We start from the raw sequence: 23,583 nt of genomic DNA on the forward strand, positions 1-23,583 counted from the left end.
ACTTTCTATATAAAAGATTTTTGTTTTGTTTCGTTTTTAAGTGAGAAGAGAGGAGATAGGCCCCCACATTCTCCTCAACAGGGATCCACCCAGGAGCCCCCATCTGGGGACAATGCTTGAATCAACCCAGCTATCCTCAGTGCCCAGGGCTGATGCTCAGACCACCCAAGCTATCCTCAGTACCCAGGGCCAACGCTCGAACCAATCAAGCCACTGGCTGCAGGAAGGGAGGAAGGGCAGAAGGGGAAGATGAAGGAGAAGAGAAGCAGATGGTCTCTTCTCTTATGTGCCCCGACCAGGGATTGAATCCAGGATGTCCATAAGCCAGGCTGATACTCGATCCACTGAGCCAACTGGCCAAGGCCTCAATATAAAAGTTACATAAAACCATAATCTAGTTCCATTAATATTTGGTCAAAACATCAGAATTGTGATTCCTTTAGTAGTATTCATTCAGCATATCACATATTCATGTGGTTTTAAAATTATGAGTATTTGCATTGGTATAATGTTGGATTGAGTAAGAGGATTCAGGGAGGTCAAGTATAAACACAAGTGATTTTAGTGCATAAACAAAGCAGAGTGCTACAGAGTCGGAGGAGTAGCACATGAAAAGTATTAGAATGCTTGATATCTTAGCATGTCAGAGTTGGGAAAATGTTAGCAGTCATTTTTAGATCCAGAGAAGAGAAGGGATTTACTCAAGATAAACTCTTTGTTCTCCTTAGATTAACGTATTGAACACAACTCTCATTAAAGAAATTATCAAAGCCCTGGCCGGGTTGGTTAGAGCATCATCCCAACACCAAGGTTGCAGTTTTAATCCCTGGTCAGCGCATCTATAGGAACAGATTGATGTTTCTTTCTCTCTCTCTCCCCCTTCCTCTCTCTCTAAATCAATAAGTAAATTAAATGAAAAAAAGAATCAACCAGTGAATGCATAAATAAGTAAAACAACAAATCCATGTTTCTCTTTCTTTCTCTCTTTCTCTCAAAAAAAATCAGTTAAAAAAAAAGGATCAAAGATTGCTGCTGCTTTTTAACTGATTTCATACTTGAGGGCAGAAATCTTTTGGAATTGTTTCCATCTACAGGTAAATCATAATTTTACTTTACTAAAAGAAAAAAATAGATAGATAAATAAAATATCTGTATCTTTTTAATTTACACACACACATTTATATAGAGAGGGGTTTTTTTTCTATCCCAGAAATTGTTTGCTTTATTTAAGCTCATTTGAGAAAAGAGCACATGGGAATCAAAAGCAAAGGCTGTTTTCTGCTTGACAGTTTAAAGGCCCTTTGAGTTCTGAGGTTTTATAAAGCAAATATGAAGAAAATAACCTGACCAGGCTGTGTTGCAGTGGATAGAGCATTGGACTGGGAAGCGGAGGACCCAGGTTCGAGACCCCGAGGTCGCCAGCTTGAGCCCAAAGTCTCTGGTTCGAGCAAGGGGTCACTTGGTCTGCTGTAGCGCCCCCCCCAAGTTAAAGCACATATAAGAAAGCAATCAATTAACCACTAAGGTGCCCCAACGAAGAATTGATGCTTCTCATCTCTCTCCCTTCCTGTCTGTCCCTATCTGTCCCTTTCTCTGACTCTCTCTGTCTCTGTCACACACAAAAAAGGGGGGGGGGGGATATAGTTGGGAAAGTAGACTTTTTTTGAAAGATTAGAGTAATAGAATCATAATATATTCAGCAAGGATTTTTAATGCATATTACATACTAGACACTAGATTTAAAAAGACCAGAAATTATATTCCTTCAAGATCTTATAGAATAAAGTAGAAAGTAGGCTTTTAGGGAATTTTAGAGTTGTCCTAATTTAATCTTGAGTTCTAACTTAATCCTGTTCTTAATGACATTTCTTACTTTGCTTTTCTCAGCTTATTTTTTAATATGCCCCTCTGAATGATTCCATTTTGGAGAGTCATGTAGTCAGTTAAGAGTTTTGAATACTATTCAGGTTTTTTTCTATGTAAATTTAAGTTTGGAGTAGAAGATGCTATTTATTGAAGAAAATAAAAAAGAAACAATCTGAAAGGGAAGCTTTAAGCTTATATACTAGAGTCTTGAGCATCACTCTACACAGAATTGAAGGATAAGCCATTCCAATTTTCTATGTGTTTTTGTACCATTTAATTTATTTCCCCTTTTTTTTTTCCAGGAGAAAGACCTTTTAAATGTCACTTTGAAGGCTGCGGTCGATCTTTTACAACATCAAATATTAGAAAAGTGCATATTAGGACACACACAGGAGAAAGACCTTATTACTGCACAGAACCAGGATGTGGAAGGGCATTTGCCAGTGCAACCAATTATAAAAACCATGTGAGGATACACACAGGTAACAGTCTATGATTTCTTGCTCTTGTAACTTTCAAGCTCAATTTAACTCCTGCCTCTTCCCTAAACTGTTTGTAAGTAATTGCTTCCGCCTTCCTACCACTTGACATGGTGGAGAGGGATTAAGCAATTAAAAAAAAAACTTCACCTTAGCATTTATACATTCATTTATTCAACAGTTATTGAGTATCTGCTCTGTGTTGTCCTGCTAGGCATAAGAGATACAGAGACAGATAAGACATTGTCAAGGACAGTTGAGTTGAGGAGAGATAAGACACAGATAATTGCTTCAGAGTGTCTCCCACTTACATGAGCAAGATGCTGTGAGAGTAGAGGGGAGCAGCCATCTCTGGGAGAAGCATCCAGGGAAGGCTTTAAGGGGAATTTGACTTTCAGACTGAGTCCTAAAGTTTGCTAGGCAGAGAAAGGCTGTTCCTGGCAAGGGAAATGTCATAGGTAAAGCACAAATGTATGAAAAAGCATGACTTACTCAGAGAACATTGGGTGGCTCCATATGACTGGAGGCAATTTCCATTCTTTTTATATCTTTAAGATATTTTTTAATTACAATACACCTTTGCAATGTAGAAGGAAAACAAAATTCTTATTCGATACTATGCCATATCCTTATGTTTTTTTATCTTTGTTGTTTTTTGACAGAGTCAGAGAGAGGGACAGATAGAAACAAACAGGAAGGGAGAGAGATGAAAAACATCAATTCTTCATTGTGGCACCTTAGTTGTTCATTGCTTTCTCATATGTGCCTTGACCGGGGGGCTACCGCAGAGTGAGTGACCTCTTGCTCAAGCCAGCAACCTTGGTTCAAGCTGGTGAACCCGTGCTCAAGCTGGATGAGCCCACGCTCAAGCCGGCGACCTCAGGGTTTCGAATCTGGGTCCTTCGCATCCAGTCCAGTGTTCTATCCACGGTGCCACTGCCTGGTCAAGCTCCTTATGTGTTACACACAAACATATACCTACTTATGAGTTTGTTGAGTATTAGGTAATTGGTGTTTTAAGTGCTTCATATTATGTAGATATTAGGAGCTTTTTCCGTATGTATGATATTTGAGGAAGTTGGCTGGGGTTTTTACATGGGCTGGGAAAACATTTTTCCCATTTAAAGTAGTGGAATATAAACCTATTTTCTGAAAGTTTGCCATTCAGTAAATTTTTTGAGCAAATTAGAAAAGGGATGATTACATTAAATTTGACCATACTGATCTTTGGAACATTCAGGTAGAGCAGTGCTCTCAAATGTGGCTGCACATTGGATTTGCCTTTAAAAAATAGGCTGATTTCCCAAATTCTGTGGGTAAAGATTTTAACATAATTTCACTGGGGTGAGGCCCAGGTATCAGTGTATTTTAAAAATTCACCAAGTCAAAAACAAAAACAAAAAACTCAAACAACTCACCAAGTCTTTTACATGCATAAATGATTGAGAATCATTGAAGTAGAGAGATCCGGTAGGTAGTGATAAATGTTGGTCTGACTTAAGATATAGTTCTGGCCTGGAAGAAAGGATTGGCTAATGATCATCAAATATATGAAACAGTGAATGCCCACATTATGCTGTAAGTGGAGTGTAAAGAGTAATGCTGCTCCATCTTGCAAGGTTTATCAGAACACCCAGTTGAGGCAGGCCACTAGTCAGTAAGGGGGTTCAGAAGCCCAATTCAAATCCATTTACCCCTTGACTATGGTTTGGTGCCATCTAGTGGCTGTTTATGCTCCAACCTAAATATGAATATGGCCAGTTTTCTGTGTTGGAATTGCCCTCTTTACTGCTTGACTTTACCTTCACCACATCTCTCCTCGCAGCCATCTACTAAGATAAGAACAATGCCTGACCAGGCAGTAGTGCATTGGATAGAGTGTCAGACTGGGATGCGGAGGACCCTCAAAACCCTGAGGTCACTGGCTTGAGCATGGGCTTATCCAGCTTGAATGCGGACTCACCAGCGTGAGCGCGGGTGACTAGCTTGAGCATGGGATTGTAGACATGACCTTATGGTCACTGGCTTAAAGCCCAAGGTCGCTGTCTTGAGCAAGGGGTCACTCGCTCTGCTATAGCCACCCAGTCCAGGCACACATGAGAAAGCAGCCAATGAACAACTAAGATACTGCAACAAAGAATTGATGTTTCTCATCTCTCTCCCTTCTTGTCTGTCTGTTCCTCTCTCTGACTCTCTCTGTGGCTCTGCCAAAAAAAAAAAAAAAAAAAGAGAGAGAATAAAATAACATTAACCTGCCCTGCTTTGAGAATGGGACTAGACAGAGGACAGGAGGTGATCTCCAATTACTTTATGTCCAAGACTTATATTACAGAGTACATTAGTATGAGATTTCACCATTTGTGGGTGGTTTTACTGTTTAGAACCATGGGAAAAGATGCAGTTACCCAAGGAAGGTGTAAAATGAGAAAAAAGTAGGACGTGCATCTGTATACACACATTTAGAAATACACACATTTTAGGAATTATATGAGTTTACACCAATACCTCCAATGCAGTTCATCTGACAGAGCTCTTTTTTCCCCCCATTCTACATATTTATGTCCCTTCTACAGCAAGAACTCTGGCCTCCAACAGCATTGACATGTGTACTTACTTACTCAATCTTTTTTTTTTTAAGATTTTATTTATTGATTTTAGAGAGTTGAGAGAGAGAAAGGGCATGGAGGAGCAGGAAGCATCAACTCATAGTAGTTGCTTCTGGTATGTGCTTTGACTAGGCAAGTCTGGGGTTTCAAATTGACAACCTCAGCATTGCAGGTCAACACTTTTCACTGCACTACCACAGGTCAGATCTTACTCAATCTTTTATTACATCTAAAATATATAGTTTCAGAATTGCTTTGTCCATGCCACTATAATAAACAGGCCTATTTAAAAGAGTTGAAGATTTGTTTGCAGTTCCCCTCCGCCTGCCCACAACATAGTCCAAGAGAGAGCAATAGTCAAATACTGAGCGTGTTAGTCAAATACTGTTGTGTACGAGTTACCTTAATTAGTGTATTCATTCTCCCCCACCCCAACCCCTTCAGTGCAGTGTACTATAAAGTATTCACTTATACCGCAATTAGGTTAATTCATTCCAGTTTACTTTTAGTTTTAGATCCCCACCATCACCATATATTAAAACTGTTCAGATAGTTTATGATACTAAGTAATTATTGTTAATTTTTTTCTTTTTTTAAAAAGGATCTTTTGGATATATCTGAATATTTATAGATGCAATGAAACGCCTTCTGGAGCTGTTCCAGAATAATCTAGGGCAGGAAGGAGGGGATGCGTAATGAATGAATGAGACAATATTGGCCATGAGTTGAGAGTTAAAGCTGGGTAATTGGTACATGGAGGTTTTTGTTTGTTTTTTTACAGAGACAGAGAGAGAGTCAGAGAGAGGGACAGAAAGACAGGAACGGAGAGATGAGAAGCATCAATCATTAGTTTTTTGTTGCGCATTGCAACACCTTAGTTGTTCATTGATTGCTTTCTCATATATGCCTTGACAGCTGGCCTTCAGCAGACTGAGTAACCCTTTGCTTGAGGCAGCAACCCTGGGTCCAAGCTGGTGAGCTTTTTACTCAAACCAGATGAGCCCACGCTCAAGCTGGCGACCTCGGGGTCTCGAACCTGGGTCCTCTGTGTCCCAGTTCGACACTCTATCCACTGCACCACCGCCTGGTCAGGCGGTACATGGAGGTTTATTGCTCTTTTTTAAACATTTGTGTATATTTGAAATTTTCTGTAATAAAATGTTCTAAAATGATGGTTTATTGTTTTTATTGTTTTTAAATTGTTTCATGAAAAAAGATTTATAGTTTTTATTTCTATTTGTATTGCCTTGTTCTTTTTAGTGAATATTCAGTAGGTTTCAGTGGATCTAAGCAGTCAAATGAAGTTAATATGAAACATATATGTCCTTTTAGATTTACTGAAGTGTCCAAATTATATAGACTTTTTAGAAAATTATTTTTTATTATCCTTATAAAATCCTGAGGACAAACTGTACTAGTTATAATAATAATTGCATGTGTTATTATCATTATTAGTGTGGTATAATTTATCATCTCTAGATGATCAATTAATAGATAAATTACAGTTTTGTTTTGTTTTTTTCAGAGAGAGAGAGAGGGATAGACAGGGACAGACAGATAGGAACGGAGAGAGATGAGAAACATCAACCATTAGTTTTTCATTGCGGGTTGCAACACCTTAGTTGTTCATTGATTGCTTTCTCATATGTGCCTTGACCGCGGGCCTTCAGCAGACCGAGTAATCCCTTGCTGGAGCCAGTGACCTTGGGTTCAAGTTGGTGGGCTTTTTGCTCAAACCACATGAGCCTGCGCTCAAGCTGGCAACCTCGGGGTCTCGAACCTGGATCCTCTGCATCCCAGTCCAATACTCTATCCACTGTGCCACCGCCTGGTCAGGCAAATTACAGTTTTTATCAAAGCTTAAAGTTAGGCCCTGGCTGGGTGACTCAGTGGGTAAAGCATACTCAGCGCCCCTAGGTGCTGGGTTCAATTTCCAGTCAGGGCATGTAGGAGAAGCAATCAATGAGTGCACAACTAAATGGAACAGTTCAGTGGAACAATGAATTGATGTTTCTCTCTCTCTCCCCCTTCCAACGCCCTTCTCTTTTCTTCTCTCCAACTCTCTCTCAATCATTGGAAAAAAAATTGTTTTTAAAAAGCTTAGAGTTGGCCTGACCTGTGGTGGCGCAGTGGATAAAGCGTCGACCTGGAAATGCTGAGGTCGCTAGTTCGAAACCCTAGGCTTGCCTGGTCAAGGCACATATGGGAGTTGATGCTTCCAGCTCCTCCCCCCCTTCTCTCTCTGTCTCTCCTCTCTCTCTCTCTCTCTCCTCTCTAAAAAAATGAATAAATAAAAAAAATTTTAAAAAAATAAAATAAATAAAAAAGCTTAGAGTTAAACTGGACAGCATGTCCATTCTTAATTTTCTCATCCCTTGAAATTAAGGGGAAAATGGTATTGAGACACAGGACAACATTCAGGGTGCACACTACCTTTTAACCAAATCAAAAGCGTTGTTAGGGAATCTTTTTTTTTTTTTAAGCAATTTTTTTTTTTATAGGGACAGAGACAGAGTCAGAGAGAGGAAAAGATAGGGACAGACAGACAGGAACGGAGAGATGAGAAGCATCAATCATCAGTTTTTCGTTGCCGTTGTGACACCTTAGTTGTTCATTGATTGCTTTCTCATATGTGCCTTGACAGCGGGCCTTCAGCAGACAGACCGAGTAACCCCTTGCTTGAGCCAGCGACTTTGAGTCCAAGCTGGTGAGCTTTTTGTTCAAGCCAGATGAGCCTGCGCTCAAGCTGGCGATCTCGGGGTCTCAAACTTGGGTCTTCCACATCCCAGTCTGACTCTCTATCCACTGCGCCACCGCCTGATTAGGCGGGAGTCTTTTCTTGTGTGTTATCTCTAGGCAGGATAGAAAAGGATTTGGCAACTACTTTTTGTCAGTTTAGACTTACTCCCAAACACCACGCCCCAGGTATGGAATAATTATGCCTTTATTTCCTTCATATGTAAAAGTTTATTTATTTATTTTTTTTCGGAGGCAGAGACAGAGAGAGTCAGAGAGAGGGTCAGACAGGGACAGACAGACAGGAAGGGAGAGAGATGAGAAACATCAATTCTTTGCTGCGGTTCCTTAGTTGTTCATTGATTGACTTATCATATATGCCTTGACCGTGGGTCTTCAGCAGACCGAGTGACCCCTTGCTCGAGCCAGTGAACCTGGGCTCAAGCTGGTGAGCCTTGCCCAAACCAGATGAGCCTGCACTTAAGCTGGCAACCTCGGGGTCTCAAACCTGGGTCCTCCACATCCCAGTCCAACACTCCCTCCACTGCGCCACCACCTGGTCAGGCTATTATTGTTGTGGTTTTTTTTGTTTTGTTTTTTTTTTTAATTTTATTTATTTATTTATTTATTTTTAGAGAGGATAGAGAGACAGAGAGAAGGGGGAGGAGCTGGAAGCATCAACTCCCATATGTGCCTTGACCAGGCAAGCCCAGGGCTTTGAACCAGCAACCTCAGCGTTTCCAGGTTGACGCTTTACCCACTGCGCCACCACAGGTCAGGCTATTATTGTTGTTTTAAATTAATTGATTATTTATTTTGGTGCTGCTCTTAGGTGAAAAGCCATATGTTTGTACAGTCCCTGGGTGTGACAAAAGATTTACAGAATATTCCAGTTTGTATAAACATCATGTTGTGCACACTCACTCCAAACCATACAACTGTAACCACTGTGGGAAGACATATAAGCAGATCTCCACACTGGCCATGCACAAACGGACTGCCCACAATGACACTGAGCCAATCGAGGAGGAGCAGGAAGCCTTCTTTGAGCCTCCCCCAGGTAAGGATTTTATCTAGTATTACCTGTCTCTGTGTTTGAAAATCAACAGTAATGAACATAATTTATGATTCATAGTATTTTCTCAAATCATATAGTTTCATTCAAATAACACAACTATATAATTTACAATTGTGATAAGTGCTATCAAAGAAAGGTACTTGGTGCTTTAGGATATATAAGAAGGTCACTTTGTCTAGACTGGACATTAGAGAACGCTTCCCTGAGAAAGTGATTTTTTGGAGATATCTAGAGGGTTAACTACATGGAGAGGCAGGTTGAGGGGAGGGAAAACGAAGCAAAGGCCAGAATACGTTTCTTTTTTCTTTTTTTCTTTTTTTTAAGAGAGAGAACAGAGAGAAAGGCAGGGGGAAGGGAGGAGCTGGAAGCATCATCTCTCAGTTGCTTCTTGTATGTGCCTTGACTGGGCAAGCCCAAGGTCTCGAACTGGGGACCTCAGCATTCCAGGTTGATGCTTTACTCACTGCGCCACCACAGGTCAGGCCAGAATACACAGTAGAGGGAATGGCACATGGAGAAAAAAACCTGAGGTTAAATTGGAGACTGAAAGAAGCCTGGCCAGCGTGGCACTGCTACCTGGGAAAGTGGCACAAAATGAGGCTGGAGAGCTGGGCAGGGCAGCTAGGTTATTGGGGTATGTTAAGGGTGTTGTTAAGGGTGTTGATCTTAGTCATAGAGCAGTCAGGCTCTTCGAAATAATTCTTAGTTCATTTGTATGCTATTAGATAGTATTGTGGGAGACAAAAACATTCGTTTCAATAAGAATAAACTTTTTTTATTTTTTACAGAGTCAGAGAGAGGGATAGACAGGGACAGACAGACAGGAATGGAGAGAGATGAGAAGCATCAATCATTAGTTTTTCGTTGCGACACCTTAGTTGTTCATTGATTGCTTTCTCATATGTGCCTTGACCGTGGGCCTTCAGAGACGGAGTAACCCCTTGCTCAAGCCAGCGACCTTGGGTCCAATCTGGTGAGCTTTGCTCAAACCAGATGAGCCAGTCCGATGCTCTATCCACTGCGCCACTGCCTGGTCAGGCTAAGAATAAACTCTTGAAAAAATATTTCAGAGAACTATGTTGTGTGACTTCAGTTAAATAACTCAGCACAGGTAAATAGGAAAAATGAAGTTGGTTTTTCTAAAACAAAAAACAAATTATAGATTGTCTTAATGTTTTATTGATTACCTCTTAAATGAAGTAAATTTGAAAATTAAAAAAAACACCTTTCCCATTCTTAACTGATAATGAAGTGTTGACGTCGGACTCGGATGCAGAGGACCCAGGTTCGAGACCCTGAGGTCGCCAGCTTGAGCGCCGGCTCATCTGGTTTGAACAAAAGCTCACCAGCTTGAGCCCAAGGTCGCTGGCTTGAGTGAGGGGTTACTTGGTCTGCTGAAGCCCCGTGGTCAAGGCACATATGAGAAAGCAATCAGTGAAAAACAAAGGTCTCTCAACAAAAAACTGATGATTGATGCTTCTCATCTCTCTAGCGTCCCAGTTCGATGCTCTATCCACTGCGCCACCGCCTGGTCAGGCTCTCATCTCTCTCTGTTCCTGTCTGTCTGTCCCTATCTGTCCCTCTCTCTGACTCTCTCCCTGTCTCTATAAAAAAAGAAAAAAAGAGTTGGTTGGAACCTGGCCTATGGTGGCGCAGTGGGTAAAGCGTCGACCTGGAACGCTGAGATCACCAGTTCAAAACCCTGGGCTTGCCTGGTCAAGGCACATATGGGAGTTGATGCGTCCTGCTCCCCATCCCCTCTTCATTCTCTCTCTCTCCTCTAAAATGAACAAAAAAAAAAAAAAAAAAAAAGAGAGAAAGAGTCGGTTGGAGAATAGGGAAAGAACACATCTCTCACTGCTCAAATGCTTCTCTGTGGTTCTAATTTGTCTTTTCAGATATCTTTCATGTGGTAGTAAGAAAATAAATTCTTTAGGCCCTGGCCGGTTGGCTCAGTGGTAGAGCATTGGCCTAGCATGCAGGAGTCCCAGGTTCGATTCCTGGCCAGGGCACACAGGAGAAGCGCCTATCTGCTTCTCCACCCCTCCCCCTCTCCTTTCTCTCTGTCTCTCTCTTCCCCTCCCACTGCCGAGGCTCCATTGGAGCAAAGTTGGCCTGGGCGCTGAGGATGGCTCTGTGGCCTCTGCCTCAGGTGCTGGGGTGGCTCTGGTTGCAACAGAGCAACGCCCCAGATGGGCAGAGCATCGCCCCCTGGTGGTCATGCCGAGTGGATCCCGGTCGGGCACGTGCGGGAGTCTGTCTGACTGCCTCCCTGTTTCCAACTTCAGAAAAATACAAAAAAAAAAAAAAGAAAAGAAAAAAGAAAATAAATCCTTTAGTCTTGAATGCTATATTGTTTTCTAGCCAAAGCATTGCAGATGTACACGGGTAAATATTGCAACTGTCGTCCTGGCCAGATACCTTCGTTGGTTAGACCATCAGCCAAAGCACAGAGGTTGCTGGTTTGATCCCCAGTCAGGGCACAGACAGAAGTGGATTGATGTTTCTGTCTGTGTGTGTGTCTCTCTCTCTCACTTTCCATCTCTCCTTCTCCTTTTCTCCCTCTCCCTCCCTCTCTTCCCCTCTCCTTCTCTTCCCCTCTTCTTCCTTCCCTCTTTCCCTTCCTGTCTGGCTAAAATCAGTAAATAAAAAAATTTTTTTTCCTTTTTTTTTTTCCTTTGTATTTTCTGAAGTTGGAAACGGAGAGGCAGTCAGACAGACTCTCACATGCGCCTGGCCGGGATCCACCCAGCATGCCCACCAGGGGGCAATGCTCTGCCCATCCGGGGTGTCGCTCTGTTGCAACCAGAGCCATTCTAGTGCCTGAGGCAGAGGCCACGGAGCCATCCTCAGCGCCCGGGCCAACTTCGCTCCAATGGAGCCTTGGCTGCAGGAGGGGAAGAGAGAGCCAGAGAGGAAGGAGAGGGGGAGGGGTGGAGAAACAGATGAGTGCTTCTCCTGTGTACCCTGGCCGGGAATCGAACCTGGGACTCCTGCTCGCCAGGCCGACGCTCTACCACTGAGCCAACGAGCCAGGGCCAGTAAATAAAAAATTTTAAAAATATATTATCAGGCCCTGGCCGGTTGGCTCAGCGGTAGAGTGTCGGCCTGGTGTGCGGGGGACCCAGGTTCGATTCCCGGCCAGGGCACATAGGAGAAGCGCCCATTTGCTTCTCCACCCCCCCCCTCCTTCCTCTCTGTCTCTCTCTTCCCCTCCTGCAGCCAAGGCTCCATTGGAGCAAAGATGGCCCGGGCACTGGGGATGGCTCCTTGGCCTCTGCCCCAGGCGCTAGAGTGGCTCTGGTCGCGGCAAAGCGACGCCCCGGAGGGGCAGAGCATTGCCCCCTGGTGGGCAGAGCGTCGCCCCTAGTTGGCGTGCCGGGTGGATCCCGGTAGGGCGCATGCGGGAGTCTGTCTGACTGTCTCTCCCCGTTTCCAGCTTCAGAAAAAAAAATAATAATAATAAAATAAAATAAAAAATATATTATCACTGCTGCATTCTTGCTAGAAAGCAGGTTTTAATTGTGCTAAGCCAAAATTCTAAGACTTTTTTTAAGCTTCATCAGTCTCTTCCTTAAATATTGTTATTTCAGATTGTCAGAATTTCTTGTACTCAAGAAAATAGTCTGTGCCTGACTAGGCGATGGCACAGTAGATAGAACATCGGACTAGAATACAGAGGACCCAGATTTGAAACCCCAAGGTTGCCGGCTTGAACACGGGCTCACCAGCTTGAGTGCAGGGTCACTGGCTTGAGCCCAAAGGTCGCTGGCTTAAAGCCCAAGGTCACTGGATTGAGCAAGGGGGTCACTTGCTCTCCTGCCCCCCCCCCCCCCGTCAAGGCACATATGAATAAGCAATCAATGAACAGCTAAGGTGCCGTAACTAAGAATTGATGCTTCTCATCTCTCTCCCTTCCTGTCTGTCTGTCCCTATCTGTCTCTCTCTGTCTCTATCACACACAAAAAAGAAAGAAAATAATCTATAATATAATGTACATTATGTTTACAAAAGAAAAAACTAAGCTAAGATTGTTTTTCTAAGAATAGGGATGGATTTGTGTACCTTTTCTGTTTTTTTTCTTTATTTAAAAAATATATATATTTTTTATTGATTTTAGTGAGAGAGGAAGGGGAAGAGGGAGGGAGGGAGGGAGGGAGAGAGAGAGAGAGAGATAGGAACATTGAGCTGCTCTTGTATGTGTCCTGACGCAACCTCTGTGCTTCAGGATGATGCTCTAATGAACCGAGCTATCCAGCCAGGGTTCTTATTTATTTATTTTTTAGAGAGGGAAGGAGAGACAGGAAGGGAGAGAGATGAGAAGCCATCAACTTATAGTTGTGGCACTTTAGTTGATCATTGATTGCCTCTCATACATGTCTTGACTGGGGAGCTCAAGCCAAACCAATGACCCCTTGCTCAAGCCAGCGACCCTGTGTTTAAGCCAGCGACCGCAGGTTTTCAAACCTGGAACTTCAGTGTACCAGCTTGATGTTCTCTCCATTGCACCACCACAGGTCAGGCTCTCCTAAGTTTTATAACCTACTGAAATAATGATATATAAATAGCTATGGAATATGCCTGGCCAGTGGTGGCTCAGTGGATACAGCATTTATCTGGAACACTGAGGTCGACAGTTCGAAACCTTGGGCTTGCCTGGTCAAGGCACATATGACAAACAAGTAACAATTAACAACTAAAGTGAAGCAACTATGAGTTAATACTTCTCACTGCCCCCCCCCCACTGTAAAATCAATAAAAAGAAAATCTTTAAAAAAAAATAAGCTCTGGCTGGTTGGCTCAGTGGCTGGTGGCCGAGTGTGTGGATGTCACAGGTTCAATTCCCAATCAGGGTACACAGGAGAAGCGGCCACCTGCTTCTCCACCCCTCCCTCTCCTCTCTTTTTCTCTCTCTTCCCCTCCCACAGCCCTGGCTCGATTAGTTCCAGCACATTGGCCCCAGGTGCTAAGGATGGCTCAGTGCAGCCTCTGCCTTAGGCACCCAGATGGGCAAAGCATCGGCCCAAGACAGAGGTTGCCGGGTGGATCCTGTTTGGGTTGCATGCGGGAGTCTTATTTCCCCTCCTCTCACTTGGAAGAGAAGAAAAAAAAATAGCTGTGGAGTAGAACCAAAAAAGAAAATAAATGAAGTAATGACTGCCATGGAGATTACACCAGGATGATGATAGCTACATGAGCACATGCATCAACCATTAACTTTGAGAAGTGCTCTTAGCCTGACCAGGCGGTGGCACAGTGAATAGAGCATCGGACTGGGATGCCGAGGATGCAGGTTCGAAACCCCGAGGTCGCCAGCTTGAGCACGGGTTTATCTGGTTTGAGCAAAAAGCTTGCCAGCTTGGACCCAAGGTCGCTGGCTTAGCAAGGGGTTACTTGGTCTGCTGAAGGCCCGTGGTCAAGGCACATATGAGAAAGCAATCAATGAACAACTAAGGTGTCGCAACGCACAACGAAAAACTAATAATTGATGCTTCTCATCTCTCTCCGTTTCTGTCTGTCTGTCCCTGTCTATCCCTCTCTATGACTCTCTCTCTGTTTCTGTAAAAAAATAACAATAATAATAAAAAAAAAGTTGCTAAAAAAAAAAAAGAGAAGTGTTCTTAAATTATCATATTAAGTCTTTGAAGGGAAAAAAATGTATCTTTACCCTATGTCTGCCTTTATGGAAGGTAGAAAGTGGTAAAAGAAGAGGGTGAGCAATAATGGACTGTTGAAACTTCTGTTTACTTGCTGGTTCTTTATGAAATAAAGAAGTGGATGGTGGTTCCTGTTCTGTCACTTATGAAATGATTAACCTTATACCAGATAACATGCCATTGCATTATCTTTACACAATGATGTCATTATGTACTGCTGACTTGCAACAAATCACTTGCGTTAAAGAGTAAGTAATTTAGGCCCTGGCTAGCTGGTTCATTGGTAGAGTGTCGGCCCAGTGTCGTGTGAATGTCCCGGGTTCAATTCCCAGTCAGGGCACACAGCGTAAGTGACCATCTGCTTCTTTACTCTTCTCCTTCCCCTTCTCTCTCTTTCTTTCTCTCACCCTCCCACAGCCATGGTTTGTTTGGTTCAAGTGCATTGGCCCAAGGCGCTAAGCATGGCTCCATGGAGCCTCCGCCTCAGACACTAAAAATAGCTTGGCAGTGAGCAGGCCCCAGATGGGCAGAGCATCAGCTCCTGAGATGGTTTGCAGGGTGGATCCCAGTCAGAGCGCATGCAGGAGTCTGTCTATCTCCCCTCTTCTCACTTGAAAAATAAGAAGAAAAAAATAAAGAATAACCTAGTATTAGTAGATTGCATTTACACACCATTGAATTTGTGGTTAATGTTTATGATGGTTGTCTTATCATTTTTAACAGCTTCTTAAGTGACTGTAAGAACTTGCCATATTGAAAGGGTTATTTGCCAATCAGTCTTTTTGTATAGTTCCCCCACTCCCTGCCCCAGTGCACATGCATAGTATCACTAATCACTCCAACTAAGATAATGAAAGAAATTTTCCAAAATTAGAACACTAAACTTTGATGTGGAAACGTTTGGTTTGGTCTGCTTTGATTTGGTTTGACTTTGTGAAAATTAAAGTACAAGAATTGGAAAGAGGTCCTGGAAACCATTTTCATTATGTAGACTATGATAACATACCTATTTGTATGATATTTAAAATATCCTTTGTTTTCTAAATATCTTGACTGGTTGGTCAAATAAATGATTTATTTGTTTTAAACAGGTCAAGGTGATGATGTCCTTAAAGGGTCCCAGATCACATATGTTACAGGTGTAGAAGGGGATGATGTTGTGTCTACACAAGTAGCTACAGTAACCCAGTCTGGGTTAAGTCAACAGGTTACACTCATATCCCAGGATGGGACTCAGCATGTAAGTATTCACCAAAAGCCAAACAAGTTAAATATTTCTCTGAACCTGGGCCTTAAAGTCAGGTTGGGTCAGAGTTGAGGAAATCCTTGAATATCAGGGCATAAAGTTTGGACTTCGGCTTGTAGCAGTGCTAGCTTTCCTGGAGGTTTTCAGTAGCCTGCTGAAAGTCTACATGCAATGAGATTTGTAAAGAGGTTTGTGATTCTAGAACTCAGATGGTATTACTGATATAGTTCAAAGGTGAGGTTATGAAAATCAGAACCACAGTGAAATTGAGGGCTTGAAAAGTGATCCGTGTGAAACACAAATCAGAAAAGAAATAGAATCTGATGGATGATTAGGTCCAGGAGGAGAGACTGAGAAATCTGCAGGGCTGTGGCTGAGTGATGATGGCATCATTAAAAGATTCTGGGGTCTACTGCCATACCAGCCTGAAAGCGCCCGATCTCGTTTGATCTCGGAAAAGATCCTGGGAAGTCCGTGATGGGCAAACGTGTAAAATGTCCAAAGTGTGGCTTGCTTCCTATGTGGAATCCTGTGAGTGTCACATAATTAATAGAATAGGTATTCCAGTCCTGGTCGGATGGCTCATTTGGTTAGAGCATTGTCCCGAAGCGCAGAGGTTGCTGGTTCAATCCCTGATCAAGGTACATACAGGAGTAGATCAATGTTCCTGTCTGTCTCTCCCTCTCTTCCTTCCTCTCTCTCAAATCAGTGCATTGGTTGTTCTCACATAGTCAAACTTGTTCCTCTTTTCTAGATGCCACTGGCCCAAAATAATTCAGACTTGATTTCATTTTTAAGCCCTAGCTAAGGTTGTCTTAGTACCTAGTGGAAACAGGCATCTGGGGTTCTTTACCTTCTTATATCTGCCTTTTCCATGGAGAACTCTGTCCTTATCTGTCTCAGAGCTTTACCTCCCATAATTAATCTGCCATTTGTATTGATAACTGTTAAGATGCTGCTGTTAGCTAGGAGGCAGAACATACCCAGGATTGGAAAATGCAGACCTCTTGTACCAGCCCAGTTCATCCCATCTTACTTTGAACATTGCTAATTCTACATAGATAGGCCCTCTGGAGGTCATTTGATCTAACCTCCCTCCCTGTGCAGGATAAATTCCCTCCAAAGCAACCCTAAAATACATGGCATTTTCTCACTTAAGAGAAAGCCCATTCCATTCTTGGATAATTCTAGTGATGACAGAAACCTACTGCCATGTCATCTACTCATGGTTCCTCTCTGACCATACAGAGTGAGTTTAATCCCTTTTCATGTGCTCCCAAACAGCTATTTCCCCCACCACAATGTTGTTGTTGTTGTTGTTGTTGACAGAGACAGAGAGTCAGAGGGACAAATAGGGACAGACAGAAAGGGAGGAGAGATGAGCCTGCACGTGGTATTTTATGGAAGAGCCACACTCAAGGGGCCAAAGAGCTGCATGTGGCTCGTGAGCCGCGGTTTGCCAACCAAGGGAACTAGATACCTAGAAAGAAGTGGTATTGCAGAAAGTCAAATGAAAGAAAAATATAGGTCTAAGTTGGCAGTAGAGATGAAGAGGAGAAAATACATTTAAGAAATACGATATTCAATTTTTAAAAATTTTTATTGATCTTAGCCAGAGTAGAAGGGGAAGAGAGATAGAGACAGGAACATCAGTCCGCTCCTGTACACACCCTGACCCAGGGATCAAACCAGCAATCTCTGCTCTTCGGACTGATGCTCCAACCAATGGAGTTCTCCAGCCAGGGCAAGAAATACTCAATTTTTCTGATAACCTCTTTCTAAAATATAAAATACTTATTTGCTTCCACAGAGTAGATTTATACAAAGATTAGGCCTAGTCTTTAATAAAGATTGCCAGATATAATAAGAAACATTGACTGATTTGTAAAATGCATCATATTGCAGGTCAACATATCTCAAGCTGACATGCAAGCCATTGGCAATACCATCACAATGGTAACACAGGATGGCACTCCCATCACAGTTCCTGCTCATGATGCAGTAATCTCCTCAGCAGGAGCACATTCTGTTGCTATGGTAACAGCCGAGGGTACAGAAGGGCAGCAGGTAATTGCTTTTTTTTTCTTTTATATCAGTCAAAACATGTCAATATCAAAATTGTTAATAGATGCACAGTGTGAAATGGGTAAGCATATAAACTTCAATTGAATCCCAACAGTTTTACAACTTCTAAGCTACATAACGCTCTGAGTCTCAGTTTTTTATCATCTATTTGCCCCATAAGGTTGATATAAGGATTAATGAGATAATGCATTTAAACTACTCAGCCTACATATATATAGCTGTTCTTCTAATTATCATCATCATCAGATTCTTAGGGAATAATTCATTTGAAAAATTTTATTTAATTTTTTTAATATGTAATATATTCAAATAGTTGAAAAATCAAAAAGTATATACAGGTATGCATTGAAGTCTTCCTCAGGCTTAGCTCTGTTGGTTAGAGCATTGTCCCAAAGCACAGGGGTTGCCAGTTCGACCCCCCAGTCAGGGTACATATAGGAATCAGCTTGATGTTCCTCTCTCCCTCTCTCTCCCTTCCTCTCTCACTAAAATCAATAAATAAAATTTTAAAAAATATAAGAAAATTAAACAAAAGTCTTCCTTCCCACCGCAGTCTCCATCAACCTAGTTTTTGCCCCCTTAGAGATAATCCACTTTTATTAGTTTTTGTTATTCATCCAGTGATTAAGCATATACAACAAATACAAGTAGTCATCTTCCCACTTCCTTTTTCTTTTTAATTTTATTTATTGATGTTTACAGAGGCAAGCAGAGAGAGAGAGAGAAAGAGAAACATGGATTTCTTGTTTCACTTTTCTATGCATTCTTTGGTTGCTTCCTTCATGTGCCCTGACCAAGGATCAAAGCAGGCAACCTTGGCACATCACAATGACTCTGTAACCAACTGTGCTACCCAGCCAGGACACCACTTCTCTCTTTTTTTTATGATAGTAAACTATACTATTCTTTTCTTTCTTATTTTTCTTTAACCTAATAACATACCTAGAAAATCTATTTCATAATATACAGTGCTTCCTCATTCTTTTTTTTATTTTACTTTATTTTATTTATTTTTTTACAGAGACAGAGAGAGAGTCAGAGAGAGGGATAGATAGGGACAGACAGACAGGAACGGAGAGAGATGAGAAGCATCAGTTCTTCGTTGTGGCTCTTTAGTTGTTTATTGATTGCTTTTTCATATGTGCCTTGACACGGAGGTGGGGGGTGCTACAGCAGAGTGAGTGACCCCTTGCTCAAGACAGTGACCTTTGGGCTCAAGCCAGCGACCATGGGGTCATGTTTATGATCCCACACTCAAGCCAGCAACCCCTCACTCAAGCTGATGAGCCTGTGCTCAAGCCAGATGAGTCCGTGCTCAAGTGGCGACCTCAGGGTTTCAAACCTGGGCTCTGTGTGTCCCAGTCCAATGCTCCATCTACTATGCTACCACCTAGTTAGGCTCCTTACTCTTTTATTTTAAGCTATATTGTATTCTACTATATGAACATGCCATAATCTATTTAGTTGTTTGCTGTTTCAAATAACACATAACCTTGTGTACATGTGATTTTGCATGTGTGTGAGTAAATCCCTAGAGTGGAATTGCTGGGTAAAAAGACAACATTTATAATTGTGATAAGTGTTGCCAAACTTTCCTTCAAGGGTTGTGCCAATCTGTAGTCCCACCTGCAGAATTTGAGAGTGCCCAGCTCCTCCTGTTCCCCTTCTGTAGGAAAAAGTCTTTATTAATTTTTCCAATCTGATTTATCTCTTTGTAGTTTTAGTTTTTCATTTCCATTAAAATAAGGGATATTAATACATTTAAAAATTGTTCTTGTACTGCCTGACCTGTGCTGGCGCAGTGGATAAAACGTCGACCTGGAAATGCTGAGGTCACCGGTTTGAAACCCTGGGCTTGCCTGGTCAAGGCACATGGGAGTTGATGCTTCCAGCTCCTCCCCCCTTCTCTCTCTCTGTCTCTCCTCTCTCTCTCTCTCTCCCTCTCCTCTCTAAAATGAATAAATAAAAAATTTAAAAAAAACAAAAAACAAAAAAAAACTGTTTTTGTACTATGCTAAAGGCAGTGTTGAGTTTCATTGCAGCTACCTTATGCTGTTTGGTAAGTTTGTCAAAATTAGTAGCTCTCATTCTTCCTAAATTCATTTATAGATTTCTTACCATCATAATCAAAATTTCTGCAGGCTTTTTTTTTTTTAATTTATTTATTGATTTTAGCCAGAGAGGAAGGGAGAGTGAGAGAGAGAGAGAAAGAGAGAGACAGATAGACAGGAACATCTATCTGTTCCTGTATGTGTCCTGACCAGGGATTGAACCAGCAACCTCTGTGCTTCATGCAGATAACCAACGAAGCTATCTGGCCAGGGCTCTGCAGGCTTTTTTGATGATAAAGATAATGTGATTATAAATTTTACCTGAAAAAGCAAAGGACCTATAGTAGCCAAAGTAACATTTTAAAAATAACAAAATTAAATGCCTTCTACACCTTAAATTGTAAAACTCAGAATCATAAAGCTTCTGGAAAAGTGAATTCTTGAAAGAACTGATAAATTGGACTTTATCAAAATTAATTCTGCTAGCCAAAAGACACCATTAAGAAAAACTGCCAAATGGGGAAAAAGTTGTTCACACTTATGTATATCTGACAATAAATTTGTATTGAGAATATAAAACAAACCTCTGCATATCAACAATAAAAATATGAACAATTTATTTTTATTGATTGATTGATTTTAGAAAGAGGAAGGGGGAGGGAGAGAGCCGGAGAGAAGCATTCATTTGTTGTTCCATTTAGTTGTGCCTTCATTGGTCGCTTCCCAAATGTGACCTGACTAGTATCAAACCCACAACCTTAGTGTTTCGGGACAACAATCTAACTGACTGAGCTAACTGGCCAGGGCCTGAATAGCCTATTTAAAATTAGCTAAATAGAGTCCTGTCTCAGCAGCTGTCAGCAGGCAGATCATGAACCACTGGCTCCTCCAGGGCAGGCTGTAGGGCAACAACTCTCACCAAAGAACCAAGCACATCAGGCACCATGGGACAGTGTTGGTCAGCCATGCTGAGGATGCCCAGGAATTCAGTGATGTGGAGAGGGCCATTGAGATCCTAATCAAGAACTTCCACCAGTACTCGGTGGAGGGTGGGAAGGAGACACTTACTCCCTCTGAACTACAGGACCTGGTGACCCAGCAGCTGCCCCACCTCATGCCGAGCAACTGCGGGCTGGAGGAGAGAATCACCAACCTGGGCAGCTGTAATGATTCTAAACTGGAGTTTGGGAGTTTCTGGGAGCTGATTGGAGAAGCAGCCAAGAGTGTGAAACTGGAGAGCCCTGTCCGGGGGAGCTGAGAACCTTCCCCTGGGACTCTTGGGGGGATGTTGGGGAAAGGGGACCTTAGAGACTGTGGGCCTGGAAATAAAACTTCTCCCTTTACCATCAAAAAAAAAAAAAAATTAGCTAAATAAATAAAGTTTATTTTATTTTATTATTATTTTTTTTTTACAGAGGCAGAGATAGGGACAGACAGACAGGAACGGAGAGAGATGAGAAGCATCAATCATCAGTTTCTCGTTGAGCATTGCGACTTCTTAGTTGTTCATTGATTGCTTTCTCACATGTGCCTTGACCGAGGGCCTTCAGCAGACCGAGTAACCCCCTGCTGGAGCCAGCGACCTTGGGTCCAAGCTGGTGAGCTCTTTGCTCAAGCCAGATGAGCCCGCGCTCAAGCTGGCGACCTCGGGGTCTCGAACCTGGGTCCTTCCGCATCCCAGTCCGATGCTCTATCCACTGCGCCACCACCTGGTCAGGCATAAATAAATAAAGTTTAGATGAGCATAAATCATTTGATTGTTTGTTTGAATAGACCCTTTACAAAAGAAGATGCACAAATGGCAATGACACAAAAAGTGTTTAACGTCTTTAGTCATCAGAGAAACACAAATTAAAATCACAGTGAGATACCTTTTCAAACACAGGAAAATACCTAAAATTAAAGAAGACTTAAAAGCAAATGTTGGCAAAGATGTGTGAAGTAACTAGAACGTTCATACGTACTAGTGGGAGCGTAAAATGATACAACCACTGAGGAGAACATTTTGGCAGTTTCTTATGAAGTCAAGCATACCTCTACCCTTTGACCCAGAAATTCCACCAGAATACATACTGTATGATTCTACTTACATGAAATGCAAAAACAGAGTAAAAAAATTCATGTTATAGAAATTAGAAAGTGCTGCTTGGCTGGGGAAGGACATTGAGACATGAAATGTGAAGGAACTGTATTATATCTTGTTTTAGGTGATGGTTTCACGGATGTAGCTGTGAAAACCCAGCACCTAAGATGGGTATATATTTATTGTTTGCTAATTATACCTTATGCCAGAATGAAAAAACAACCTAACCCTGGCCAGGTAGCTGGTTCTTAGAGTGTTCTGATATGCCAAGGTTGCAGGTTTGATCCTCAGTCACAACACATATAAGAATCAACCAATGACAGCATGAATAAATGGAATAATATATCCAGTGTTTCTCGCTCTCTGCCCCTCCCCCAAATCAATAAATAAAAATCAAAAAGAAAAGAAAGAAAGAAACGCAAACATGATTGTTCAGGCTGCCTTACAGAATGGTCTTGCCTTACCAGTTTCAGCCATCTCCATGGCTCTAGAACAGGGGTCTCCAAACTATGGCCTGCGGGCCGCATGCGGCCTCCTGAGGCCATTTATCCGGCCCTTGCCGCACTTCCGGAAGGGGCACCTCTTTCATTGGTGGTCAGTGTTCTGAGAGTAACTGAACGAGAATGAGGCACTGCGCAAAGGATTATGTGGCTGCACAATAGAAGACGTCCAAAAGCAGGCCCATAGTTCCCATTGAAATACTGGTCAGTGCTTCCAGCTTCTCTCTCTCTCTCCTCTCTAAAATGAATAAATAATAAAAAAAATTTAAAAAACAAAAACTAGTTAACTGGAAATGCTGAGGTCGCCGGTTCGAAACCCTGGGCTTGCCTGGTCAAGGCACATATGGGAGTTGATGCTTCCAGCTTCTCTCTCTCTCTCCTCTCTAAAATGAATAAATAATAAAAAAATTTAAAAAACGAAATACTGGTCAGTTTGTTGATTTAAATTTACTTGTTCTTTATTTTAAATACTGTATTTGTTCCTGTCTTGTTTTTTTACTTTAAAATAAGATATGTGGGCCCTGGCCGGTTGGCTCAGCGGTGGAGCGTCGGCCTGGCGTGCGGGGGACCCGGGTTCGATTCCTGGCCAGGGCACATAGGAGAGGCGCCCATTTGCTTCTCCACCCCCCCTTCCTCTCTGTCTCTCTCTTCCCCTCCCGCAGCCAAAGCTCCATTGGAGCAAAGATGGCCCGGGCGCTGGGGAAGGCTCCTTGGCCTCTGCCCCAGGCACTAGAGTGGCTCTGGTCACGGCAGAGCGTTGCCCCTTGGTGGGCGTGCCGGGTGGATACCAGTCGGGCGCATGTGGGAGTCTGACTGTCTCTCCCCGTTTCCAGCTTCAGAAAATACAAAAACAAACAAACAAAAAAGAAATGTGAATTAGTCCACGTGTGCAACTTCCCAGGCAGCCGCTTAGGGGTAGTAGAGCCTGGGCGCAGTTACCGCTCCCTGGTGGGTGGAGCCTGGTACAGGTCCTCTTCTGTGATCTCCTCTACCCTGGTTGCTGTTGCCTCATCTCATAACCTTAAATAAATCCGTTCTCTCTGAGCTGCAGCTTCCTTAAATAAAAAAGAGGAGTCCACAAAAGACAGTATGGAAGGTTTCTTCCAGCTTCAGGCTTCTACAAGTCTGTTGTCAGAGGGAGTTCTTCCTTTTCAATTTGAAGACAGCCCTTTTCATTTAACAGATTTTAACTTATT

General features: G+C 42.4%; 1 protein-coding gene across 3 annotated transcripts in view; it reads left to right on the forward strand.

Annotated features, from left to right (window-relative positions):
* ZNF143 (zinc finger protein 143) overlaps positions 1-23,583 on the forward strand; it is a 62,331-nt gene that overhangs the window by 34,805 nt on the left and 3,943 nt on the right. For 2 of the 3 annotated variants that reach the window (XM_066250926.1, XM_066250927.1), the window contains exons 11-14: positions 2,169-2,348; positions 8,520-8,747; positions 15,514-15,662; positions 17,574-17,735. In XM_066250926.1, coding sequence (XP_066107023.1) covers positions 2,169-2,348; positions 8,520-8,747; positions 15,514-15,662; positions 17,574-17,735 — 719 coding nt within the window. The remainder of the gene's footprint in view (positions 1-2,168; positions 2,349-8,519; positions 8,748-15,513; positions 15,663-17,573; positions 17,736-23,583) is intronic. The other variant, XM_066250928.1, reaches the window with a different exon arrangement.

Source organism: Saccopteryx bilineata, chromosome 1, assembly GCF_036850765.1.
Source record: "Saccopteryx bilineata isolate mSacBil1 chromosome 1, mSacBil1_pri_phased_curated, whole genome shotgun sequence".
NCBI classification, from domain to species: Eukaryota; Metazoa; Chordata; class Mammalia; order Chiroptera; family Emballonuridae; genus Saccopteryx; species Saccopteryx bilineata.